Source organism: Protomyctophum parallelum (genome assembly GCF_964188405.1).
Source record: "Protomyctophum parallelum genome assembly, chromosome: 22".
NCBI classification, from domain to species: Eukaryota; Metazoa; Chordata; class Actinopteri; order Myctophiformes; family Myctophidae; genus Protomyctophum; species Protomyctophum parallelum.
This window is the reverse complement of record NC_139714.1, coordinates 26,464,094-26,488,912: the sequence shown is the minus strand read 5'-3', so window position 1 is coordinate 26,488,912 and position 24,819 is coordinate 26,464,094. Positions and strand designations below refer to the sequence as shown.

At 44.0% G+C, this 24,819-nt stretch overlaps 1 protein-coding gene across 1 annotated transcript; it reads right to left on the bottom strand.

Annotated features, from left to right (window-relative positions):
• Positions 1-971: 971 nt before the first annotated feature.
• mcm10 (minichromosome maintenance 10 replication initiation factor) lies at positions 972-23,471 on the bottom strand. Its single transcript, XM_083794605.1, has 17 exons — positions 23,351-23,471; positions 20,329-20,396; positions 18,821-19,117; positions 17,707-18,378; positions 16,642-16,807; positions 13,319-13,484; positions 12,557-12,724; positions 11,115-11,231; positions 10,294-10,484; positions 8,723-8,796; positions 6,799-6,906; positions 5,773-6,210; positions 5,475-5,605; positions 4,074-4,187; positions 3,337-3,482; positions 2,591-2,633; positions 972-1,069 (listed from the first exon to the last, which is right to left on the bottom strand). Exons 2-17 carry the CDS (start codon positions 20,333-20,335, stop codon positions 995-997), a joined length of 2,913 nt encoding a protein of 970 aa, XP_083650731.1. The 5' UTR covers positions 20,336-20,396; positions 23,351-23,471; the 3' UTR covers positions 972-994.
• Positions 23,472-24,819: the final 1,348 nt, after the last annotated feature.

Genomic DNA, 24,819 nt, shown 5'->3' with positions numbered 1-24,819 from the left:
CCGTATTCTGTCATAACTGGTGGACATTCAGGCCAACACTGTCTTCATAATTAAAAGGGACACAAAAGATATATGTTAATGACGTTTAGAAGCTTTAGAACACTTTCCTGGGGGTCTTTATGTGTGCAATATGTGGTTTTAGATATTTTAGATTGTAGCATTTGAGCCCAGTGTCTCTGATGTCATGGACACCGGGCTCACTTACTTCCTGGACTACATGTTGTCTCAGTAAAGGCTCATAAATAGTCTGGATTTTCGGTGGTGGGGTGACCACCGAACTACAACATGACGTCACTGAGCCGCGGTGAAGAGCAAACCACCGCCACCGCTCCAGCCCTTCTCTCTGTTTTTACTCACCACCGCTCAACGTTATTTCAGCTCCGACGGCTCAGTGACGTCATGTTGTAGTTCGGTGGTCAGCTCACCACCGAAAATCCAGACTATGAAAAGGCCTAAGACAGCCCTCCCCCCCCCTATCCACAAGGAGGAGCAGTGCACCAACGCATTATGGGAATTGTAGTCCAGGAAGTACGTGAGCCCAGTGTCCATGACATCGGAGGACACTGGGCTCACTGCTAAGACTCTAAAATATCTAAAACACATAAAGACCGCCAGGAAAGTGTTCTAAATCTTCTAAACGTCATTAACATTTATTTTTTTTACCCATTTTTTAACCCATTTTGAGTGTTTTAAACATTATGTTATAATTTAGCTATTGAAAAATAGCAGATCTACAAGCTCATAGCGCGCCACCGAGTGGCGCGCTACGAAAAAAAAAAAAAAAAACGTGAAAATGTGGCACAAATCCTGACGGAAAACTGTCAGGATTTAGAACTGACATTTTATACATTTTGACGTCAGGCCTAAATGGTTTAAAAATACCCCACTTTCCTCAACACACACACACACACACACACAGCTGTGAGTGCCTTCTGAGTAAAGTATCAGGGAAGTTTGGCGAGATGATGGTGGTCATTATTTGGGGTGTTGTCGGTCAGTTCAGGAACCGGCCGTGTTCCTCGCCTCGGGGCAGCAGCGTCTCGCCGCCTAGCTTCGGTCCTTTCTTCTCCTGGGAGTCAGAAACACGTTACGTTAGGATTATGAAATTATGACCCATATCCCAATATTTGCCTAGGGTCATATCTACCGAGGATGTTATGTCACAGAGGATCTCAAACTCGAAGAACTTAAATATACAATCGGGGGCTCCACTCAGAAATATACCAGTCGTTTCTAACCTACTTTGCAGTAGTATTTTCTACATAGTCATTGGCCATCTCCCCCCCCCCCCCCCCCCTTCATTTTTATTTACACATTTGTTTTTTTGTATTTAATTTCAGTTATAGTTCATTAAAACTGTTTGGTAGCCATAAACGTCAAGACGTCTAATTGCCAATTAAGCACCGGATGCCACGGACGACAAGACGTCTTCCCTTGGGAATTCAATTTATTATAATTTTTTCATCCATATTTAGAAAATTCCTCTAATCTGGTTCATAATAGAATTACATTTTCTTTCTTTTATAATGGGAGAATTGGCACTCAAAGACATTACTGGTGACCACCAGGTGGCGTTGAAAGAGTACAATGTGTGTGTACAATTGTTACATTAAATTACAAAAAATGTACAATTTGTGGTTTTTACATTGCATTTCAGACTTTTATATTTTATACATGAATGTTGAGTACTGGTGTTGTTGGTTTGTGCTGTATCCGTTCTGTAATTGTCGTGTATCTGTTGTCTGTCCTGTCTTATGTACAAACTTCAATAAAAATACTTGAATAATAATAATAAAAAAACTAAAAACTAAACATCTGCCGATAATAGCCTATGGGCCCCTATAGGGCTTATTGGCCCAAAGCCTGTTAATAAAGTATTCAATCAATCAATAAAAAAGCCTATACTCTTCTCCAAGTGTCTGTTTTCACTACTGAAAAATGAATGAGAAGAAAAAAAAAAAAAATCCTTGATGTTTGAGGTTGGTAGGAATGTATTCTACCCTGTTGGGAATTACTGTACTGTACTGTACTGTACATTATCCCTGGTTTACAGGTGATGTGATGGACCATACAGTACGTACAGCAGGCTATCAACTCCTTTTCACAAGTCAGATTAACCCATTTAGGCCTGAACTCGAAATTAAAAAAAAATATCTTCTAAATCCTCCAGTTTTCTGAAATAAATATTTTCACTATTTTTCAAAATAGCAGACCTACAAGCTCGTAGCGCGCCACTTGGTGGCGCGCTATGAGCTTGTAGATCTGCTATTTTTCAATAGCTAAGTTATAACATAATGTTTAAAACACCAAAAGGGGTTTTAAAGTGTTTGAACTAAAGCTGCAAAACAAATAAACATGCTGAATCAGAGGTTTTCCAGCATACTGTAGCCTCCGCAATTAAGGCACCGTCCAATTAAAAAAACCAAAAAAAAAACACCCTTTACATCATACGTTTTCTGTTCCGTTCATGACCGCACGCCACAACTATTATAATTACATAGAAAAATGCAGTACTTTGTTCAAAATATGAGTGTAAATATAAGCGTGAGCGCCAAAACTTGTGACACATGATGGTGTGAATGTCATTTACCTTCAGCATGCCATCTCTTTCCCACTTGAACAGCCCACAGTTACTGAAACAAACACAGACAGAGATATTAAATTAGGCTGCATTCTGCACCCCAAAACACATTTTATAGTTAAAACAACAACCTCTGCATCCACGGGATGCACTACTGTACTGTTTTTTATTCTAGTTTATTTTGCTAGCTTTAGTTATAATAATAATTTCTTCTTCTGTTTTTTACATGAATATAACCACATTATAACCATATTAAATGCTGCAATTTGTAAAAATGGCAAAATATGACGTGGGACTCATAAAAGGTCCCTGGGACTCATCTCTAAAAGACCATCCCTGCATCCTGGGACTCAGTTCTAAAAGACCATCCCTGCATCCTGGGACTCAGTTCTAAAAGACCATCCCTGCATCCTGGGACTCAGTTCTAAAAGACCATCCCTGCATCCTGGGACTCAGTTCTAAAAGACCATCCCTGCATCCTGGGACTCATTTCTAAAAGACTATCCCTGCATCCTGGGACTCAGTTCTAAAAGACCATCCCTGCATCCTGGGACTCATTTCTAAAAGACCATCCCTGCATCCTGGGACTCAGTTCTAAAAGACCATCCCTGCATCCTGGGACTCATTTATAAAAGACCATCCCTGCATCCTGGGACTCAGTTCTAAAAGACCATCCCTGCATCCTGGGACTCAGTTCTAAAAGACCATCCCTGCATCCTGGGACTCATTTATAAAAGACATAAGGGTGGTCTCACCTGCAGTGTTTGTGGGGCAGTCTGTCCAGAGCGATGGCCCTCTGTCCACACGGACACTTGAAGAAGCGTTTGGTGGACTCGTGCCAGTGCAAGGCGTGGTTCTGCTCCACACAGCGGTCCGCAGGCTTGAAATACGTGTAGTTACACTGGAGAGACGCAAAGATTTGAGTTAAAAACATTCGCTCTGAAAGAATATATATACAGAATATATTCAAAGATTTGCGCCACATTTCCACGATTTCAAAAAAGTGCAGCACTATGAGCTTGTAGATCTGCTATTTTTCAGTATAACATAATGATTCCTGTCATGAATCGGTTAAAGTGTTGACATTTTGATTGCCCCTTTGTGGGGGGAGGGATGGACGGGTGGAGGGACGTGAACTGGAAGACTTGTTTTGGTGAGATACGAGTGACACAGAAACTAAAAGGTAATTCATACTTAGCATGTCATCATGTTGTTGTGTTTCTATCGCGGTCCATCTCGTTCTTATATACTTCTCTTTAACCCATTCTGATCTGAGATCAGATTCTATAAATGTCTTCTACATCCTGACAGTGTTCTGAAAAAGCTATGTTTCTATGTCAGTGGTTCTTCGACTTTAAAAAAATAGCAGACCTACAAGCTCTGAGCTTGTAGATCTGCTATTTTTCAATAGCTAAAGCATAACATAATGCTAACACCAAAAGGGGTTCCCGCGCAAAATGGGTTAAGTCAATAGAAATAACTCATCTAGTACCTTCTTACAGGAGACCGCTCGACACTTCATCTCCGTGGTTCCTCTCATCTTCTCCTCCATCTGTTCCTTCTGCACCAGCACGTCAAAGTAGCGTTCCTGGAGCTGGTACTCAGCCTGGGAGAGGAGAGAAGGACTTTAAGCTTTATTTATACTTCCATCTGGAGCTGGTACTCAGCCTGGGAGAGGAGAGGAGGACCTTTAAGCTTTATTTATACTTCCATCTGGAGCTGGTACTCAGCCTGGGAGAGGAGAGGAGGACGTTAAGCTTTATTTACACTTCCATCTGGAGCTGGTACTCAGCCTGGGAGAGGAGAGGAGGACGTTAAGCTTTATTTATACTTCCATCTGGAGCTGGTACTCAGCCTGGGAGAGGAGAGGAGGACGTTAAGATTTATTTATACTAAAGTTCTCAACGGGCCCAACAATTATGGCCCGGCCTGACCCCAACTAGGGGTCTCGGCCCGAGGCTCGGCCCGACCCTAAAAATAACCATAATGTTAAGCCCGAAGCACAACCAAAAAAAAGAAAGAAAGAAAAAAAATAATGAAAAAAACGCCACTAAATGGCAGCGCCGTGGTTCAGTGTGAAAGTGAGAACGGAGATCAACGGACTTATTGAAATAAAGGATGTATGTAACTCACGTTAGATTAGGCTATTAATGTTTCATTAAATAAAGGATGTATGTAACTCACGTTAGATTAAATAAAGGATGTATGTAACTCACGTTAGATCAAATAAAGGATGTATGTAACTCACGTTAGATTAGGCTATTAATGTTTCATTTCCATCACTCTAATGGATTCCATACAGTGGTGGTGGTGACTGGTGAGTAAACACGAATAGCAGCTGCAGCTCCCCCCCCCCCCCCCCCTCCTCTGAAGTTGCTTGAAACGTGTAGCATTTAACCCATTCTGACCTGAGATCAGATTCTAAAAATGTCTTCTACATCCTGACGGTTTTCATTCTGACCCGAGATCAGATTGTAAAAATGTCTTCTATGTCAGTCGCTCTTCGATAAAAAAAAGAAATAGCAGACCTTCAAGCTCGTAGCGCTCCACTCGGTGGCGCGCTATGAGCTTGTAGATCTGCTATTTTTCAATAGCTAAAGCACAACATAATGCTAACACCAAAATGGGTTAAGTGATATCACCATGGATCGTTTGGTGACGTCGATTAATGATTAGCTTTTTATTCATCGCAGCCAGCTGGGTTAACGAGATGTGAGTGCGATGCGACCCCGGGCGCCCTCCTCCTGTCACAAGTGAATCGCCTAGCGCAGCCCTCTTCATAATAAATACATACATGTATACACAATCACATTACACAAATAACAGAACTGCCATTTTTATTATAATAACACTCAGCGATTGTATTAAGCGATGTATATGAAATACATCTTACCGCCTTCAGTACGAGTCCGTGGCGAGACTTGGCATTGAGGATCTTCTGAAACTCCTCGGACTCGACATATTCCAGCTGTTCTCGTCTCCTCTTCTGCGCCGGCATGTCCCCCTCGGCCCCAGACGACTCCCCTGCATATGGGAGAGGGAAAAGGAATAGGTGAGGACTTCACCAGGCCCAGTACCTAAACTCCAGAGTCCAGAGGACTTCACCAGGACCAGGACCTAAACTCCAGATGTGTGTTCAGGTTTCACATGGGCATGTCAGTAGATGTGAAGAGAGTTTCACTGTTGCGTACCGTCGGGCGACTCCAGGTTCTTCTCCACGCGGGCCGAGATGTCGCCGCCGTCGCCGTCACTCCTCTTCCTCTTCACGGCGTTCGGGTCTTCCCTCGCCAGCGGCGCCCCGCCCCCTTTAGCCCGCAGCTTCCTGAGAGCCGCCAGCTTAGCGGTCGACAGACTCGGCGACGAGCTCGCCGCGGGCGGTGGAGGAGGAGGGCCACCGCCGTGGTCAAAGAACAGGATGTCCTCTCCCTCCGAGAAGCCTCGTCCGAGGGTGGGGGGGCCGCGGGGGGCCCCTGGAGCCCCCCCGGTGGTTCCGTGCTGTGAGACCCGGTTCTGGATCTCCTCGGCCCGGCACCGCCGGGCCTCCAGCAGCTCCAGCTGCTTCTGTTTCTGCTGCTTGATCAACTCGGAGGCGGTGATGGACTGGACCTCCCCCGATGCGTCCCCGGAGCCTGGAGGAGAACATTGGTGTCTGTGAGAGTACAAACGCACTGAAGATACAAACCCTAACCTAACCATAACCTGTTCGCCAACCTTAACGCATGACAGTTTTCTGAAAAACCCCATGTTTCTATATCAGTGGTGCTCAAACTATTTCATGTCACGGAAAATATGTAGTTCCAGGGACCCCCCAGAAGCAAAGACTTGAGTTAAAAACGTTCGCTCTGAAAGAAAATAAAGATTTGCGCCACAGTTTCATGATTTTTCAAAATTGCTAAAAGTACAACATAATGCTTATTTGCGTAAAACACCAAAAGGGGTTCCCGCCCCAGAATGGGAGTTGTCCCTATCATGTCAGTGGATATTGTATTGGTTTAACCCCCGTCTCTCTCTCACCCAGTACCTGAAGGTTTGGTCAGGTGGTTCTTTACCTGAAGGTTTGGTCAGGTGGTTCTTTACCTGAAGGTTTGGTCAGGTGGTTCTTTACCTGAAGGTTTGGTCAGGTGGTTCTTTACCTGAAGGTTTGGTCAGGTGGTTCTTTACCTGAAGGTTTGGTCAGGTGGTTCTTTACCTGAAGGTTTGGTCAGGTGGTTCTTTACCTGAAGGTTTGGTCAGGTGTTTCATCATCTGCAGAGCGCCAGGAGTCTGCACGGCCATTAGCGTCTTGAAGTCATCCGTGCAGCCCAACACCTCGCCAGACTTCAGGGCTGAACAAAGTAACACACAAGTCAGTTCATACAAGCAAATCAATTCAAACGCTTGTTTACCTTCAACCTGGCATCCGTATTTTGGGCATGACATTATATAGGTGACATTTGCAAAGAAATGTCAATTTGTTTTCAAAATTACAAGTTCAGAATGCACCACATAGCGATGCGTTGTCAGTTTGTAGGCCGGCTATAGGCGTTGTGTGGCAAACTATAGAGCGTCGCAGTCCCGCCCCCTCGAGAGACCCGGAAAATAATTCCCCGTTCATTTTCCTCATAGACTTTTCAAAAAGTATTTATTTAAAGACGTTTAAGCTGCGGACAAAGCCAACTTGAGTTTGTGTTTGTTGTCATGATTTGTCACAACTAGGTCTTTAAATAAATACTTTTTGAAATGTCTATGAGGAAAAATGCACGACGCTCTATATACAGGTAGTGGTTAAGTACAGAAGTAAATTCATACAAATAAGCAGGGCTGCACATAAGTGGTGCGCAGGTGCGCATGCGCGGTAAAAATTAAAAATGCGCTGTCAATCAAGCGCCGGGAAGCGCTTCTGCGTACCAACAGCTGGGGCCGCCCAGAATGATTATTATGGCCAGAATACCAGAAAATGTTGTGGCGAGAGTATTTCCCACCGACTGCCACTCAAAGTGGCTACTGGCCCAATCACAGCGCGTCCTTACTCAAAAGGGGGAGGATCCATGCTGCTTTCTGCTAGGAGCCTGGGAGGAGGCGGAGGGCGGTTGACAGGAAAACCTTACACAAATAGTTTCGTCTTCTCTTCTCCGTTTCAGATAGCAAACTACTGTAGTCCCCGGTGTAAAAGGTCATGCTTTGGATGCTTTGCACTCTTCCCATTTGCCGCTGTGCTTGTGTTTGTTTTCCGGCTGTTGGAGCAGCATGGTTGCTCGTGTGCGATGCCGTCTCAAAACCCGAATCCGAGGCAGAAACCATATTAGCGTCTCTCACAGCCTAGGCACCGGCCACCGACTTTTTACGGGTACTAAGGTTTTAGTTCCGACATAGTGGAGTGGGAAGAGTTTAAAGCATTGCGGACTGGCACTGCTGCTGCCCAACATGAACACCGTGTCTCGACATACTGTGCCTTATTATCGTAAAGTCGGGTAGTGTACACTGTTTATTTTTTCACCGAGGAGCCATGTGTTTCTGACTGTCTGACTACGTACGTCGCCTCATCTAAAAACAAAAGGGAACTAGGGAAGCCTGATGTATGCTTCGCCGTACGATGTGTCGCATGTTAAAAAAATAGCTGATCTGCAAGCTCACAACGTGTCGCAACACGTTGTGAGCTAGTAGATTGGTTATTTAAATACAAAATAATAAAAAATCTAAATATTGCTTTGATGCTCATATCATATTATCCTTAGGAAGTATTAAGTTGTTAACTTGTTTTTATTATAATATGCATTCCATAGGGCTGGACCACACATGGACCTAGATTTTAGCAAATTTATATATTTTTAATAATGGGATGAATCTACAACAAGAGCCATTCTAGGGCTAAATCTAGAGTTGCAATACCCTCCATTGACTCCCCACTCATCCAATAAATATTGTTTTGCTATAAGTTATTCATCCCTCTTTTATCCATCCGGCAAGACGGGTCGCCGCATTTTAGGAGCACCAAGCAACTCCTCCAGGTGCTCTTCTGAGTACTAGACCAAAAAAGTTGTGTGCAGCCCTGCAAATAAGCTAATGCAAGTACACAAAAAAATACATCAATTTAAGTACACAGTAAAGAGCATGCCATTTGTCTTTACATTCCTATTCCATTCCTCTCTTCCACGTTCTTACCCAGTGGCTTAGCTTTGTTTTTAGCCGAGCCCTTCACAAACAGCTTGTCCAGAGTGCCCTGGGTGGACTTGGATCTTTAAAATAAAACCACATTGGTACTAATTAAAAACAGAACCTGTTCACAGAAGATGTAGCAATTATACAATTACACAATTATACTTCGCTGCACAATACTTTCACGTTTCAACTAGCCAGTGTTGTTTTCGTCGACTAAAACTATGACGAAAAATGTTCGTCAACTACCTTTTTTCACTGACGAAAACTAAATGGAAACTAAGCTATGATGACCGAAACCAAGACTAAATATATTGACAATTTCGTCAACAAATAAAAACTAGACTAAAATGTTAGGAAGGCGTCGTAGAAATTAAGATGTAAACATTTAATAATACCCCTTTATGAAAGAGTATCTCCTCTAAGTTACAGTCTGATATGATCTCATCTGTCACACCCCTGTGGTGCCGTTTGTTTTACAATGTTACTGTCCCGTCTGAGATGATCTCATCTGTCACACCCCTGTGGTGCTGTTTGTTTTACAATGTTACTGTCCCATTTGTTGAACTGGCTCAAGTCTGGAGGCTATGTTGGCTGTTGTGGGAGTGAGCTATAAAGGCTGTGACCCTGTGATGACTCTGGGAGTCAGACTGGGGTTTCTATGCATGAACAGGTCATGTAAGTCTTGTCTCCTTACTCGAGTAAAATCCTTAAGACTGCCTTAACAAAAGGGACTAGTGGACAAGAGATCCAGTACAAGTCATTTTACACTTGGTTGCATGCTGAAAATAGCTGATCTACAAGTTCACTTGTAGATCGGCTATGTGTAAAATCAGTCATTACGATCAACTGTAGATTTAGTCGACTAAAATCTTATGACATTTAGTCGACTAAAGCTAGACTAACACTAAAACATTCCAGGTGACTAAAATGTGACTAAAACGAAGTGAAAACTATTCATGAGACTAAAATAGAAATTAGCTGCTAAAAACAACACTGCATCTAGCGCTACTTGGTGGAAATAGTAAGCAATTTTCTTGGAGCATCGAAGCATTAAATGAGTTAGTTCAGTCAGTCACACTCGAGGGAGTTCATGCCGTGCTCAAAGGCGCATTCTATACTCAAGGGGTTAACATGCTGAATTTCTATGTGGGTGTATAAGTGTGTGCAAGTCCCACACGTCATTCGCTGATGTGGCAGTCAGCTGACCAATTGGGCGGGCTACTTAAGCTCACTAGACTGCATGCTCTTCCTGCCTTCCTTCTGCTATGGTTATGTGATGTTTTCTCCCACCACCCCAGCACCACCGGTGGGCTCTGTTATTTATGTTCCCCATGGGGGGGGGGTTCATTGTATATCTATCTCCCTGCTCTTAATGTTTATGATGGTTAATCGTGCCGAGCAGGGAGTAAATGCAGCAGAGCCGAACGCCAAGATAAATATCATATGCACACTTGTATTCTCATTCTATAATAAATATTGGGTAAATCTATTCCGTGAGTTGTCTGACTGAACTGAATACGGTAAATAAACACTAACAGAGCCGTGGCGCAGCCAGGCGGAAAATAAACACTCACCCGCAGGCGGACGAGGTCACTCCGCCGTAGTGGAAGCCCTCGTTACAGAGACGGTCCTTCAGGCTGCCGCCGCCCTTGGGCTTCACCTTGCCCGTGGCCTTCCCCGAGAAGGAGGACTGGAGCTCGGCCCGCTGGGCGCTCATCTTCTTGTACTGGGCTTTGACGTGGTACTGGCAGTACTGGCATTCATACTGGGACCATGGAGCAGACGGATAAGACAATAACCCATTTAGGACTGACATCGAAATTTAAATTTATTTTTAGAAATGTCTTTTTTTCTGAAAAACCTCCTGTTTCTGTATCAGTGGTTCTCAATATTTCATGTCAAGGACCCCAAACATTATATGTAATTGGCCGCCGACCCCCATCTGAAAATATGTTGTTCCAGGGACCACCGCCCCAGAAGCAAAGATTTTAGTTAAAAACTGAAACTCTGAAAGAATATATACCGGTATTCAAAGATTTGAGGAACATTTTCACGAATTTTCAAAAATAGCAGAGCTTGTAGATCTGCTATTTTTCAATAGCTAAATAATAACAATGTTTTAAAACACCAAAAGGGATTCCCGCCCAGAATGGTTTTAAGGTACTGCCAGTACTGGGACCATGGAGCAGATGGATAAGACAATGAAAGGAAAGTAGCATCGGTTTGTACTTTCTGCCTAAACCTGTGGAAGGTGGGGTGCGGTGTGGTGCGGTGCGGTGTGGTGCAGTGTGGTTCTGTGGTGTAGTGTGGTGCGGTGTGGTGTGTGGGACCCACCAGGTTAACTAAACCTGTACAAGGTGTGGTGTGTGGTGTGGTGTGGTGGTGTGGGACCCACCAGGTTGACCAGCTGCGAGCAAGGCTCTCCGTTCTTCTTTGCCGCCTTGCAGGTGCCGTAGTCCACGGCCTCGCCCATCAGCAGCACCTTCTGGGGGTGGTCCACCGACAGGCTGACCTGACCAAGGGAAACATCGTTACAGACAGGCTGACCTGACCGAGGGAAACATCATTAAGGACAGGCTGACCTGACCAAGGGAAACATCGTTACAGACAGGCTGACCTGACCAAGGGAAACATCGTTAAGGACAGGCTGACCTGACCGAGGGAAACATCGTTACAGACAGGCTGACCTGACCGAGGGAAACATCATTAAGGACAGGCTGACCTGACCAAGGGAAACATCATTAAGGACAGGCTGACCTGACCAAGGGAAACATCGTTAAGGACAGGCTGACCTGACCGAGGGAAACATCGTTACAGACAGGCTGACCTGACCGAGGGAAACATCGTTACAGACAGGCTGACCTGACCAAGGGAAACATCATTAAGGACAGGCTGACCTGACCGAGGGAAACATCGTTACAGACAGGCTGACCTGACCGAGGGAAACATCGTTACAGACAGGCTGACCTGACCAAGGGAAACATCATTAAGGACAGGCTGACCTGACCAAGGGAAACATCATTAAGGACAGGCTGACCTGACCGAGGGAAACATCATTAAGGACAGGCTGACCTGACCAAGGGAAACATCATTAAGGACAGGCTGACCTGACCAAGGGAAACATCATTAAGGACAGGCTGACCTGACCGAGGGAAACATCATTAAGGACAGGCTGACCTGACCAAGGGAAACATCATTAAGGACAGGCTGACCTGACCAAGGGAAACATCATTAAGGACAGGCTGACCTGACCAAGGGAAACATCGTTAAGACTGTTCTGTTCTGGGGATGGTCTACAGACAGGCTGACCTGACAGAGGGAAACATCGTTAGACTGTTGCGTTCATTCAAATCAAATGCATTAAAAACACTATCAGTGCCGGAAGTGCTTCAAAATAAGGGCTCTGGGTGGCCGGGGTTGTATCAGTGCTTTTACTCTGAAAGCCATGACCCGGAAACAATCTACTAAAAAAAAGTTGACTTTACATTGCTAGCTTACATTGCGATCATTTTAATTTATACGATATATGATCCAAAAAGCTAACATGCACGCTAACATGCAAGTCAACGGCAAGCTAATATGAGCCCAGAGCGTTGCATACGGCAGCCGAAAGGGCCAAAAAAAAAAAGAGGAAGAATTCTGAATATTCTTATCTCACCCCGTATCATTGAGGATGCGCTAGGACGTCCCTAGACGTTTAAGGCTCAGCTCGGTTTTAATCCTAAAATGTCTTACGTACAGAATGCATTAATGGCTGAGTTCTAGCGTGGCTTTTTTTTTGACTCACTCCGTCGTAGCCGTCTTTGGGCTTCATGGGTTGGGGTTAGGGTTACTCACTCCGTCGTAGCCGTCTTTGGGCTTCATGGGGTTGGGGTTGAGGACTCCGATCACGGTGCCCGGCTCCGTCTTCCAGTGCTCCTTGTGCACCTCTCCGAACAGCAGGAGGGACACGTACACCTCCAGGTTATGGAGGTCGTTCAGCTTCCAGATGCTGAAGGTCTTGCCCTGGAGAAAAAGAAAGACTGTGATGATGATTTTTTTCAGCAACGACATGAGAGACAGAATGTTTTATTTTATGGAGAGGTCACTTGACAGAAAGGAAGTTAACCAATTTAGACCCCAAGTTCCATTCTACAGCTGTCTTCTAAATCATGACAGTTTACTGAATAACCTCATGTTTTCTAATGTCAGTGGTTCTCAAACTATTTCACGTCAAGGATCCCAGAAATTATATGTATTTGGCCGCCGACCCCCATCTGAAAGATTTGAGTTAATAAAAACGTTTGATCTGACAGAATATATATTCAAAGATTTGCACCACATTTTCACGATTTTTCAAAAGAATAGCAGATCTAAATATATATATACAGATAATATGGAAATAATAATGTAAAGCTCATGTTGTGTCAGGGGGAAATAAGTCACTTCTGAATGTTTTTATTACAGTGCTTTGCTTTTGTTGGTTTTCTACTTTGTCTTCTTTTACTTCTTCTTGTAGATCTGCTATTTTTCCAATAGCTAAAGTATAACATATTGCTTTAAAACACCAAGAGGGGTTCCCGCTTAGAATGGGTCAATATATTAGATTATAGCCATTACACTGCTATTGCTCTGAGGGGTGGCCTTGCTGACCAGCACAGCAAAGGTCACCCAGTCGCTGTCCTCTAGCTTCTCCTTGGCCAGACGTTCGGGCAGCTGGGAGAGCCGGATCATCCTGCGGTTCGCCATCTTGTTGTCCATCTCGGTGGACGACACACGAGGTCTCCTAAAAAACACAAACGGTATCAAGTTACTATAGATGTCCCGAATCTGTATCGGTATCAGAAAAGTATCGGTATCGGCCCCTTATTTGTCATATCGGGTCATATCGGTATCTGTGAATATGCCAGTCTAACCACAGATCTGACACAGGTGTGAGGAAGGGGTTGATACTATGGCAGGTAAATAAAATGTTGGGGCATGTGGAGTTTGCTTTGGAGTTGCCCCAAACTGCAAGGACACATTTGAGTGAGGAGTCTGCTATAAACACAACATGAGATATATAGCTAGATTAGCTTTAGGTCACATTCATACCAGAGAGCTTTGCTGCGATTAAAACGAATTCAACTGCGCATTTTCAGAAAGTGCGCTTCGTTTGGCAGGTGTGAAGGCTCATTCGAATCGTAATGCGTATCAAAGAACCGCATTATACACAAAAGCAAATACGGGGGTTTCGCTTCGCTTCCAATCGCACTTGATTACGATTCGGTGCAGGTGTGAATGCAATCAGTAGTAAATAAAGGAAATGAAGCAAACAATGTGGCGGGTGAGGAGCTGAACACAGTTGGAGACGGAGAAAGCATATTTTACGCAGCGCAAAGATGTCCCGTTACTGTGGATAGACGTGGTCGAATGAGGAGACTGAAGCCCTGATCGAAATGAGGACGAGTACATTAATCAATTGCTTAAGAAAACACATAAACACTGCAGTGCAGTGTAATAGTAGGCTATTATAGCCTACAGAATATGCTGTCTGTCTGTGCATGCCGTATACATGGAGTGCTGTCACTGTGTGGGGACTAGTGGGGACTGGAACTTTCATCTCAATAAACATGTAAACATTTTGCGCTGCTGTCGGTTATATCAGTGCGCTCAGCGCTGTGCCTGCATGCCAAAAAGAACAGAGAAGTAGAGGGGGGGGTCCAGTCCCAGACGGCACGACACATGCACGTTATGAGTATAATTTTTTCACCATAGATTTTATTTCACTGTGTTGTAGGCTAGGTTTATGAATGGAACACATTGATAAAGGTCCCCCTGCTGCATTTCCAATTGCTACGGATGACAGTGTGAAGGCAAATTAAATATGCAAGAATCCCAAAATCTCCACCCATACGCATGAGTCTACCGAAGTATTAGGTGAGAATGTGACCTTAAACACAACATGAAATCACGACACTGGTTTCGGTATCGGCTAACGCAGAAATTGAGGTATCTGGATCGGATCCGAAGCGAAAAAAGGGACATCCCTACAAGTTACACCTCGGCCTGGAGTGCTCGGATTACACACACACACTGTGCAAAAGCATGGAATACGGATGTGTATACATTACAGGAAACTCCCGTTAAACTTTCCAACAAACTCCGGTAAACTCCCGAGTTGTACCATCACACCTGTATTACCGTATATTAACTGTATATGTACCATCACACCTGTATATTAACGTATATTAACTGTATATTCCTGCTAAACTTGAGGTTTACGGGCAAATCTAGTGCACATAATTGCCTGTTGTGTTAACTCCTCTTTTCACGCATTGACAAATTTGATAAAATGGTAAAATGTCTCTTATTATTAGAGCTGTCCCGGAAATCTGATAATTAAATTTAAATGATCGGAATCGGATCGGGGGCAATAGAAATGTGACCGTGACATCCCTACATATTATCAAATCAAATCTAACTTTATTTAAATAGCACGTAACACATCAAATCAAATCTAACTTTATTTAAATAGCACGTAACATATCAAATCAAATCTAACTTTATTTAAACGTATAACAACTGCTGACCAAAATACTGCACAGAAAAACAAAACCATTTAAGTCAGTGGTTCTCAACCAGTGGTCCGGGGACCACCAGTGGTCCTTGAGGAGGTTCCAGGTGGTCCCCAGCTAAGTGATGGAGAGAGTTGGTAACCAAAAGGACCCTTATTGGACCCCTAGATCTTCAACTCTCGAGAGCGTAAAATGAAACCAAATGGACCCGTTTCATGTCACGCTCTTAAAGTTAAAGTTAAATTATTGTTAAACTTCAGCATTACTTAATTTACAAGTCTACACAATTAGAGAATAATTGTTATTTTTGTACTGTATGTCTCCCATTGGTACCACATCAACACAGCATGGATGGAATTGTGGACAAAATCTTATCCAACGAATATTCTTTAGTTTTGGGTCTGAGAGGCTAAATGTCATCAAATGGTGGTTCCGTGGCTCAAATGGGTCTGAGAGGCTAAATGTCATAAAAAGGTGGTTCCGTGGCTCAAATGGGTCTGAGAGGCTAAATGTCATCAAACGGTGGTTCCGTGGCTCAAATGGGTCTGAGAGGCTAAATGTCATCAAATGGTGGTTCCGTGGCTCAAATGGGTCTGAGAGGCTAAATGTCATCAAACGGTGGTTCTGTGGCTCAAATGGGTCTGAGAGGCTAGATGTCATCAAATGGTGGTCCGTGGCTCAAATGGGTCTGAGAGGCTAGATGTCATCAAATGGTGGTTCCGTGGCTCAAATGGGTCTGAGAGGCTAAATGTCATCAAATGGTGGCTCAAATGCCGAATCATGGTTCTCGATATGGAAAGGGTTGAAGAATGAAAACCACTGATTTAAGTGCACGTCTTGGATCCACATTGCTATAGAGTTGGACATTATCTCAAACATAGCTAAATGGCAGTAAAAAATGGTTCAGCACAGGCTAAGATAGATTTGTTCTATTTTTTTTAGAAAGAGAGTTGTAAGATTAAAAAGAACACGTCTTTGGCCTGGATGGCTATTTGAGAAAAGAAGTCAAAAACGTATTTGACCAAGAATGAGATTTATTAGGGATGTGGGCCAAACCTTAGCCGTAATCCAGAGAACTTCTCCACGGCCATGTCTTTAGGAGCAGGAGGATGACTCTTTTACCTTAGCCGTAATCCAGAGAACTTCTCCACGGCCACGTCTTTAGGAGCAGGAGGATGACTTTTTTACCTTAGCCGTAATCCAGAGAACTTCTCCACGGCCACGTCTTTAGGAGCAGGAGGATGACTCTTTTACCTTAGCCGTAATCCAGAGAACTTCTCCACGGCCACGTCTTTAGGAGCAGGAGGATGACTTTTTTACCTTAGCCGTAATCCAGAGAACTTCTCCACGGCCACGTCTTTAGGAGCAGGAGGATGACTCTTTTACCTTAGCCGTAATCCAGAGAACTTCTCCACGGCCACGTCTTTAGGAGCAGGAGGATGACTCTTTTTGGGAGCTGGAGACGAACGCAGCGGAGCGCTGCTGCTGCTCGCCGTTTCTACGGGAAGGAAGGTGCTGCCCATCTTTATCTCCACCAGAGGGCTTCTCTCTTCTGAAGAGGGTGGAAAAAACACAGGCAATGTCATTTAACCCATTTTGGACTGAGGTCATTAAAAAAAAAAGTCTTCTACATCCTGACAGTTTTCTGAAAAAGCGATGTTTCTATGTCAGTCGTTCTTTTTTCCCCAAAAATAGCAGACCTACAAGCTCGAGCTTGTAGATCTGCTATTTTTCAATAGCTAAAGCATAACATGATGCTAACACCAAAAGGGGTTCCCGCGCAGAATGGGTTGACCCGTTTTGGAGTGGACTGAGGTCGAGTCGATTTTTAAATAAAAATAGAGTTGTTCCGGTACCGATACTGGCATCTGGTACTCGGGCCGATACCACCCTCAAGTACTCGCCGACTCGGAACCGGCCCTGATACTCTGACCCGAGTACCAGAACATCCAGTTGACACTATAGGCAGAACGAACGCAACGGGAGCAGGTCTGACCCGACACTGCAACACATCGACAAAAACAGACCATCTACAAGAATACAGGACAACTGACAAGTTGTAGATCGGAGATCCATCTGCAAGATCTATGAGGAAAAGGGGCTAAAATAAGTACTTACCCGGTACTCAACAAAAAATAAAGTACTTGCAACGGTACTCGGTATCGGCGAGTACTAAATATTAAAGTACTTGAACTCGGTCAGTGGTGCTCAACCTTTTTTCATATCAAGGACATGACATTATACTCAAAGATTTGCTCCACATTTTCACGATTTCTACAAGCTCGTAGCACGGCACATGTCATTATTGTGCCGTATTTTGTATATGTCATATACAAAATACCTAATAAAAGGATAAAAGGGGGGGGGGTTCCCCCGTCCTGAATGTGGTTAAGTCTCCTTTTCCACAAACTGAATGTTAACCATACATAATTATTTACGTGTCTAATTTACCTGGAGAAGATGACGTCTGGTGGGCTAGTCTGGGTTTGCGTTTGAAGGTGTCAGCGTTGATCAGCTGAGCAGAGAAGTCTGACGATGCTCCCTGTGGAGCTGGAGGTGTCCTGGGTTTAGGGCCAGGCGGACTCGCTGCGCTCCTGCCTGCAGTGGAGCCCTTCTGAGAGGCTGCAGGGGAGGCTGCAGTGAAAGGCTTCCGAGAGGCTGCAGGGGAGGCTGCAGTGAAAGGCCTCCGAGCGGCTGCAGGGGAGGCTGCAGCCTTCTGAGAGGCTGCAGGGGAGGCTGCAGTGAAAGGCCTCCGAGCGGCTGCAGGGGAGGCTGCAGCCTTCTGAGAGGCTGCAGGGGAGGCTGCAGTGAAAGGCCTCCGAGCGGCTGCAGCCTTCTGAGAGGCTGCAGCCTTCTGAGAGGCTGCAGGGGAGGCTGCAGTGAAAGGCCTCCGAGCGGCTGCAGCCTTCTGAGAGGCTGCAGGGGAGGCTGCAGCCTTCTGAGAGGCTGCAGGGGAGGCTGCAGTGAAAGGCCTTCGAGCGGCTGCAGGGGAGGCTGCAGCCTTCTGAGAGGCTGCAGGGGAGGCTGCAGCGGAAGGCTTCCTGCCTGGACTGGAGGCCTTCTGAGAGGCTGCCAACTGCTGCTGGAGCTTCTGCATCTTCTCCTGCATACGCCTCATTTCCTCTAACAGCCGAACACACACACACACACACACACACACACACACACACACACACACACACACACACACACACACACACACACACACACCTATTTAGCATTTTCAAACACCACATAGTTTGTTGGGAGTGTGTGTGCAAAATTTGGCATCGACCGGGTTAACGGTGCCAGAGATTAGCTGGTAACAAGACGGACGGACAGACAGACAGACACACGGACGGAGTGCAAGACATACTCTCTGCCCATGCCTTCGGCCTGGTGGAGACAACTAAACATACTCTCTCCCCATGCCTTCGGCCTGGTGGAGACAACTAAACATACTCTCTCCCCATGCCTTCGGCCTGGTGGAGACAACTAAACATACTCTCTCCCCATGCCTTCGGCCTGGTGGAGACACAATTGAGTTATACACCAACGTAATATGATAAAAACAAGTTGCACAAACCTTCCAAGTCTTCCCTGGACTTATCTAGGCTCCCAGTGGCTTCTCCTTCAGCTTCCATGACCTTCTCGTCTTCGACGTCATCAACATCATCTCCAGAGAGATCAGTTGCCGGCGTCTCCCCGCTCTTCACATCGTCTTCCTCCGTCCCGTCCCTGTATTCGCCCTCGTCCTCGTCGTCTTTGTCAAACAGGTCGTCCAAGTCGTCTTCCGTCTCCTGAGCGGCGGGACGGCGCTCCTCTCCTCCGGCGTCCTCAGACTCCGTTAGCAGTGCGGTCAATATGTCCAGGTCGTCCTCGCCTGGAGACACAACGTCACATTGCTCTGAATCACTGCTCCATACAATGATACACTGATGCCATCAATATTAGATAACAACTTTTGGGCTGGAACCCCTTTTGGTGTTTTAAACATTATGTTATAATTTAGCTATTGAAAAATAGCAGATCTACAAGCTCATAGCGCGCCACCGAGTGGCGCGCTACGAGCTTGTAGGTCTGCTATTTTTGAAAAATCGTGAAAATATTTATTTCAGAAGAATGGAGGATTTAGAAGATTTTTTTTTTTTAAATTTAAGGTCAGGCCTAAATGGGTTAAAAAACAAAGTGCTGGCCCAGGCCGTAGCGTAACGGTCTGGGCACCGGACTGGTAATCCAGTCGCAGTGTGCCGCGGGTTCGACTCCCGGACCCGACACGGCCTTTACTGCATGTCATCCCCCATCTCTCTCCCGTTTCCTGTCAGCCTACTGTCTGTCCCTTCAAAAATCAATAAAAGGCGTAAGCCGCAAAAAAATATCTTAAAAAAAACAAAAAAAAAAAAACAAAGTGCTGAATTGAACATATTTTTTTTAAATAATAGGATGGATCTAGATTTGCAAAGCCATCCAGTGACTCCCCAATTCATCCAAATTGCATTTGCGATCTGCTTGTATTAAACGACGTTAAACTCACCAACATTGCAGCTGTAGGGCAAGCTTGAATTATCCTCTTTCAATCTGCAAAGCGTTTGTTTCATAAAAATCCACCGTAGACATGTTATGAGCTATACTTTCTGTCAAGAAATTCTGTGCGGATGATTCTTTTTCTAACGTGTTGTTTAGAGTTTGGAAGCGCTCGTTGGAGTCACTGAACGGCCCTGCGTACCACCCGAATTCGCACATAATGCAGGAGGCAGCAGCATGACCCGTTAATTAAAACGAGTGCTTCCAAACTCAAACACTTATCTTAATACTATAATATGACGGCACAGAAAGTAGCTCATAACATCTATGGTGGATTTTTATGAAACAAACGCTTTGCAGATTGAAAGGATAATTCAAGCTTTCCCTACAGCTGCAATGTTGGTGAGTTTAACGTCGTTTAATACAAGCAGATCGCAAACGCAAAGTGGATGAATGGGGAGTCAATGGAGGGTAATGCAACTCTAGATTCATCCCATTATTATTTTTTTAATCTATTGTTGCAAATTGACAATGACAAATCATATAAACAATGACATACGTCCTACTTACTTTCCATTGTTGTTTAAATTCCTTGGAGGTAAGATTACGGCAGTTACTGTAGTTTAGAATAGATGTCTCTGTGAGAATGGAAATCAGTTCAACAGTGGGTTAGATAGATCAGATGTTAAGGGGATTGATTGAATGAATGATGTTGTTCCGTCACTACTAGTCTTATCACATCTGGACTATCGCCCTGTTATTTGGTGAAGTGCCGCTAAGAAACATTTAAAAAAAAAACTTCAGATTGCTCAGAACAGAGCAGCCCGATTGGTTCGTAATCCATTTTGGGGACGGGAACCCCTGTTGGTGTTTTAAGCATTGTTACACTTTAGCTATTGAAAAATAGCAGATCTACAAGCTTGTAGGTCTGCTATTTTTTGAAAAATCGTGAAAATGTGCCTCAACTCTTTGAATATATATTATTACAGAGTGAACATTTTAACTCAAATCTTTGCTTCTGGGGAGGTCCCTGGAACAACATATTCTCAGATGGGGGGGCGGACGCGGAGGCATACTACATATAATTGTTGGGGTCCTTGACATGAAATATGGAGCACCACTGATACAGAAACATAAGGGTTTTCAGAAAACTGTCAGGATTTAGAATACCTTTTTTTTTACGTCAGGCCTAAATGGCTTAACTGTTCTTTCTGTACCAATGTGGGTGAGATGCATAGACAATTATTTATCATGGATAAACGTAGAGGTGAAATTACAATACTGTCTTTTGATGTTCATGCATAATGTTATCTGGAACAACACACCGTACTTCTTTCATGAACAGACATTATATACAGGTGGGGCAGCGGTGGCCTAAGGGTTAGAGGAGTGCCTTTGTTGCCGGTTCGATTCCCCGGACAGACAGGAAAGATCTGGGTAGGGAAGTGATTGTCATCACTGACACTCACCTAGCCCCTTTCGGGACCCTACGTAAAACTTTTTTGATATTTTGTTGAGTTTTACGTTGGGTCCCTGCTCACTACTGTATTTTCGTATGGAAATTCCTAAATGCGGATGTGGAGATTCTCTCTAAAATAGGACCCGCGGCATGTGACGCCATTATTTTCCTTGAGTTATTCTGAAATCGGTAACTTTAAGTAGCTATACATCCAGCTGCGAATATCTCCTGTGGCGCGGAAGCCGTTAAGTATTTTTAATCTTTGTTTGACCGATTTGGTCGCTTTATTTCTTCTTGTTTGTTTACCGTTTATTGTACCGCCTCCCGGTGTGCGGTTGGCTTGTGAGGCTACGTCCCTGCCTCTGATCTGCTGTGTCATAGCTATAGCGCCACTAGCTAGCCAGATAGGCGGTACAATGAGGTGTCAATAAACAAGGAAGGAAAAGAAGAATCCAAGCTTCCAAATCGGGCAAACATATATTAAAAATACTTAACGGCTTCCGCGCCACAGGAGATATTCGCAAAGGTATGTATGTGTACTTATACTTTACATATTCAGAAAGCCTCATACTGAAGAATATCGTCAAAGAGCGCGGGGAGGCGTTTTAACATGTAAACATGAGCCAGTAAATGTTTTAATCAGGTGGCATGGACGACGTGGAACAGGACCCAATGCACTGGGTCGAACAAATGTCAGAAACTTCAGTAGCATTTGGGTTCTGCTTGGAGGGCTAACACTCACCCAACACCGCTGAAGTGCCCTTGAGCAAGGCACTGACTGAACCCCCAACCGCTCCCCCTGGAGCTGCTTAGTGGCCAACAGTATCAGACTGTGGTTGTACCGGTCAGTACAACAGTATCAGACTGTGGTTGTACCGGTCAGTACAACAGTATCAGACTGTGGTTGTACCGGTCAGTACAACAGTATCAGACTGTGGTTGTACCGGTCAGTACAACAGTATCAGACTGTGGTTGTACCGGTCAGTACAACAGTATCAGACTGTGGTTGTACTGGTGAGTAGTAGTACAACAGTATCAGACTGTGGTTGTACTGGTCAGTACAAGAGTATCAGACTGTGGTTGTACTGGTCAGTACAACAGTATCAGACTGTGGTTGTACCGGTCAGTACAACAGTATCAGACTGTGGTTGTACCGGTCAGTACAACAGTATCAGACTTTGGTTGTACCGGTCAGTACAACAGTATCAGACTGTGGTTGTACCGGTCAGTACAACAGTATCAGACTGTGGTTGTACTGGTCAGTACAACAGTATCAGACTGTGGTTGTACCGGTCAGTACAACAGTGTCAGACTGTGGTTGTACCGGTCAGTACAACAGTATCAGACTGTGGTTGTACCGGTCAGTACAACAGTATCAGACTGTGGTTGTAGTAGTATACAACATGCTGTGTACTGATACAAGGTACTTGTACGTTAATATGCAGTGTACTTGAGATGTATTTGTGTACGCCTGGAGTGTAATAGACTGACTGTCTATCAGCCACTGGAGACAGCTCATAGAGCAAGGTCGACTTGCTGCTAGCTGTTGTTATTGTTATGTCTCAGTGGCACGTCATCAGGACACGGAGATCCAGGGCAATATATGATTCTGTATGTATAATAAACTATGTGAATGAATTAATGTGACCTAGTCTTTGTGTCATGTTAATCTCTTCTCCCGGGCCGGCCTGCCTGTCTGTCCGCCGCCGAACCATGGAAATATCAACCGGGTCGTCACACACCAGAACCAGAACCAGACGAGGGTCCAATACTTAGCACACATAAGTCATAACACTGGTCAGTACAACAGTATCAGACTGTGATTGTACCGGTCAGTACAACAGTATCAGACTGTGGTTGTACCGGTCAGTACAACAGTATCAGACTGTGGTTGTACCGGTCAGTACAACAGTATCAGACTGTGGTTGTACCGGTCAGTACAACAGTATCAGACTGTGGTTGTACCGGTCAGTACAACAGTATCAGACTGTGGTTGTTAGATTCAATTCATCATAACATTTCAGACATAGGCCTACAGATATAAAAACAGGAAAATCATCATAGAGGAGTTTAAAAATGGAAGAGGGAGAAAAAAAACATCAAGGGGGAAACAAACAAACACTTTTAACTTACATGGTGACGTCAGCCTCTCGTGTCAGTCAGTTTACAGCAGCATTGATGCAATAGTTATTGATTGTTCAACCTAACACGTCGTTATGTGTAAATACAGTCAGTGTGTTTGTTATTAACTGAAAAAAGGCTACTCTACTTCCATCAGCTGCGCCTGCTGCTGCCGCGAGAGTCTAAAACTGGCGCTAAACGAAGGACCCCGTTTTTGTTTCTCATTTGTAGGTCGTTTTCGATATGCCTGATTAAAAGTCCTGCATGTTGTGTCCGCTTTACTTTGCCTCCAATTTTGTTTTTTTTACCAACAACAATCGAACTCGATCGATACATGAACTATCGGGAAAACTTATTTAAAATTACTTAAAATGTTTTGATTATGACGTGAGTTATTTTTGGTTTAACTGTCAGGCACATGTCAGACCACCACTACTGCCAAACGCTGCACCTTCAAGTCACGTGACAAGGTTCTTCACAGCTGTTATCTGTTTGGATAAATTACATGCATTTGATTGGTTGTTCACACTTCCTGAAATGTATTTAGTGACAATGTCAGCCCATTCATGAATTAAGCCTGAGGAAGGTCGCAAGACCGAAATTATGAATATAATATTTGCAATATTAAATAATGTAACAGTAACACAAGTGTATTGCAAATGGTAATGAATAAATATAACTTTGTAATATAACTTGAATTTGTCCAGTAGCCTTAACCTAAGATTTAGACTCGATGTATTTAATATCGATTCTGACATTTCAAATCGATAAATACATCAATGAGTCTAAATCTTAGGCTACAGTATCCCAACATTACTGTGCATTTTATTGACACAATAATTCATGTTGACATCGTGTCGTATGTGTGCCGTTTGTCAGACAGAGACGGAAGATATTTGAAAACTTTTATATTCATAAAACAAAAAAGCAACAGAATTGAAGGGCAGAGATCTTATCGATAATCACAGCAGTCAGCAAATGTTAGGTAGAGATGTGCCAGTTAACACACTAGAACATAACATAGGTGATGTAATACACATACTGTATAGCATAGGTTAACATAATTAGCTTATATGTGCTCATATTATTTTATTTATGTTGCTATAGTAAGAGTTGAAAGACATAACTCGAACATTAAAGTGCCTATATGAGCCGTTTGCCACCCTTTTCCACTGAGATAGACCTGAATATTGGAAATATTTAACACAATATTCCTTTTTGCCACAACAGAAAATAGAATGCAATTTCTTAAAACAATAATCACACCCCCAAATGATCTCAGGAGTCCCAGCTAAATAATGATTCAATATTTAACCTGTAAACTGATTAACTTTGGCTATAATCTGTATGTATAAGTGCAGGCTATATAGAAATGAAAATCACACACACTTGTCTGTGTTTCTACTCATATGTCTATCCTTCATTCAATACCAGACCACATTTTAATGTATCTATGTATTGTATTTTACTGTCTACCAAGC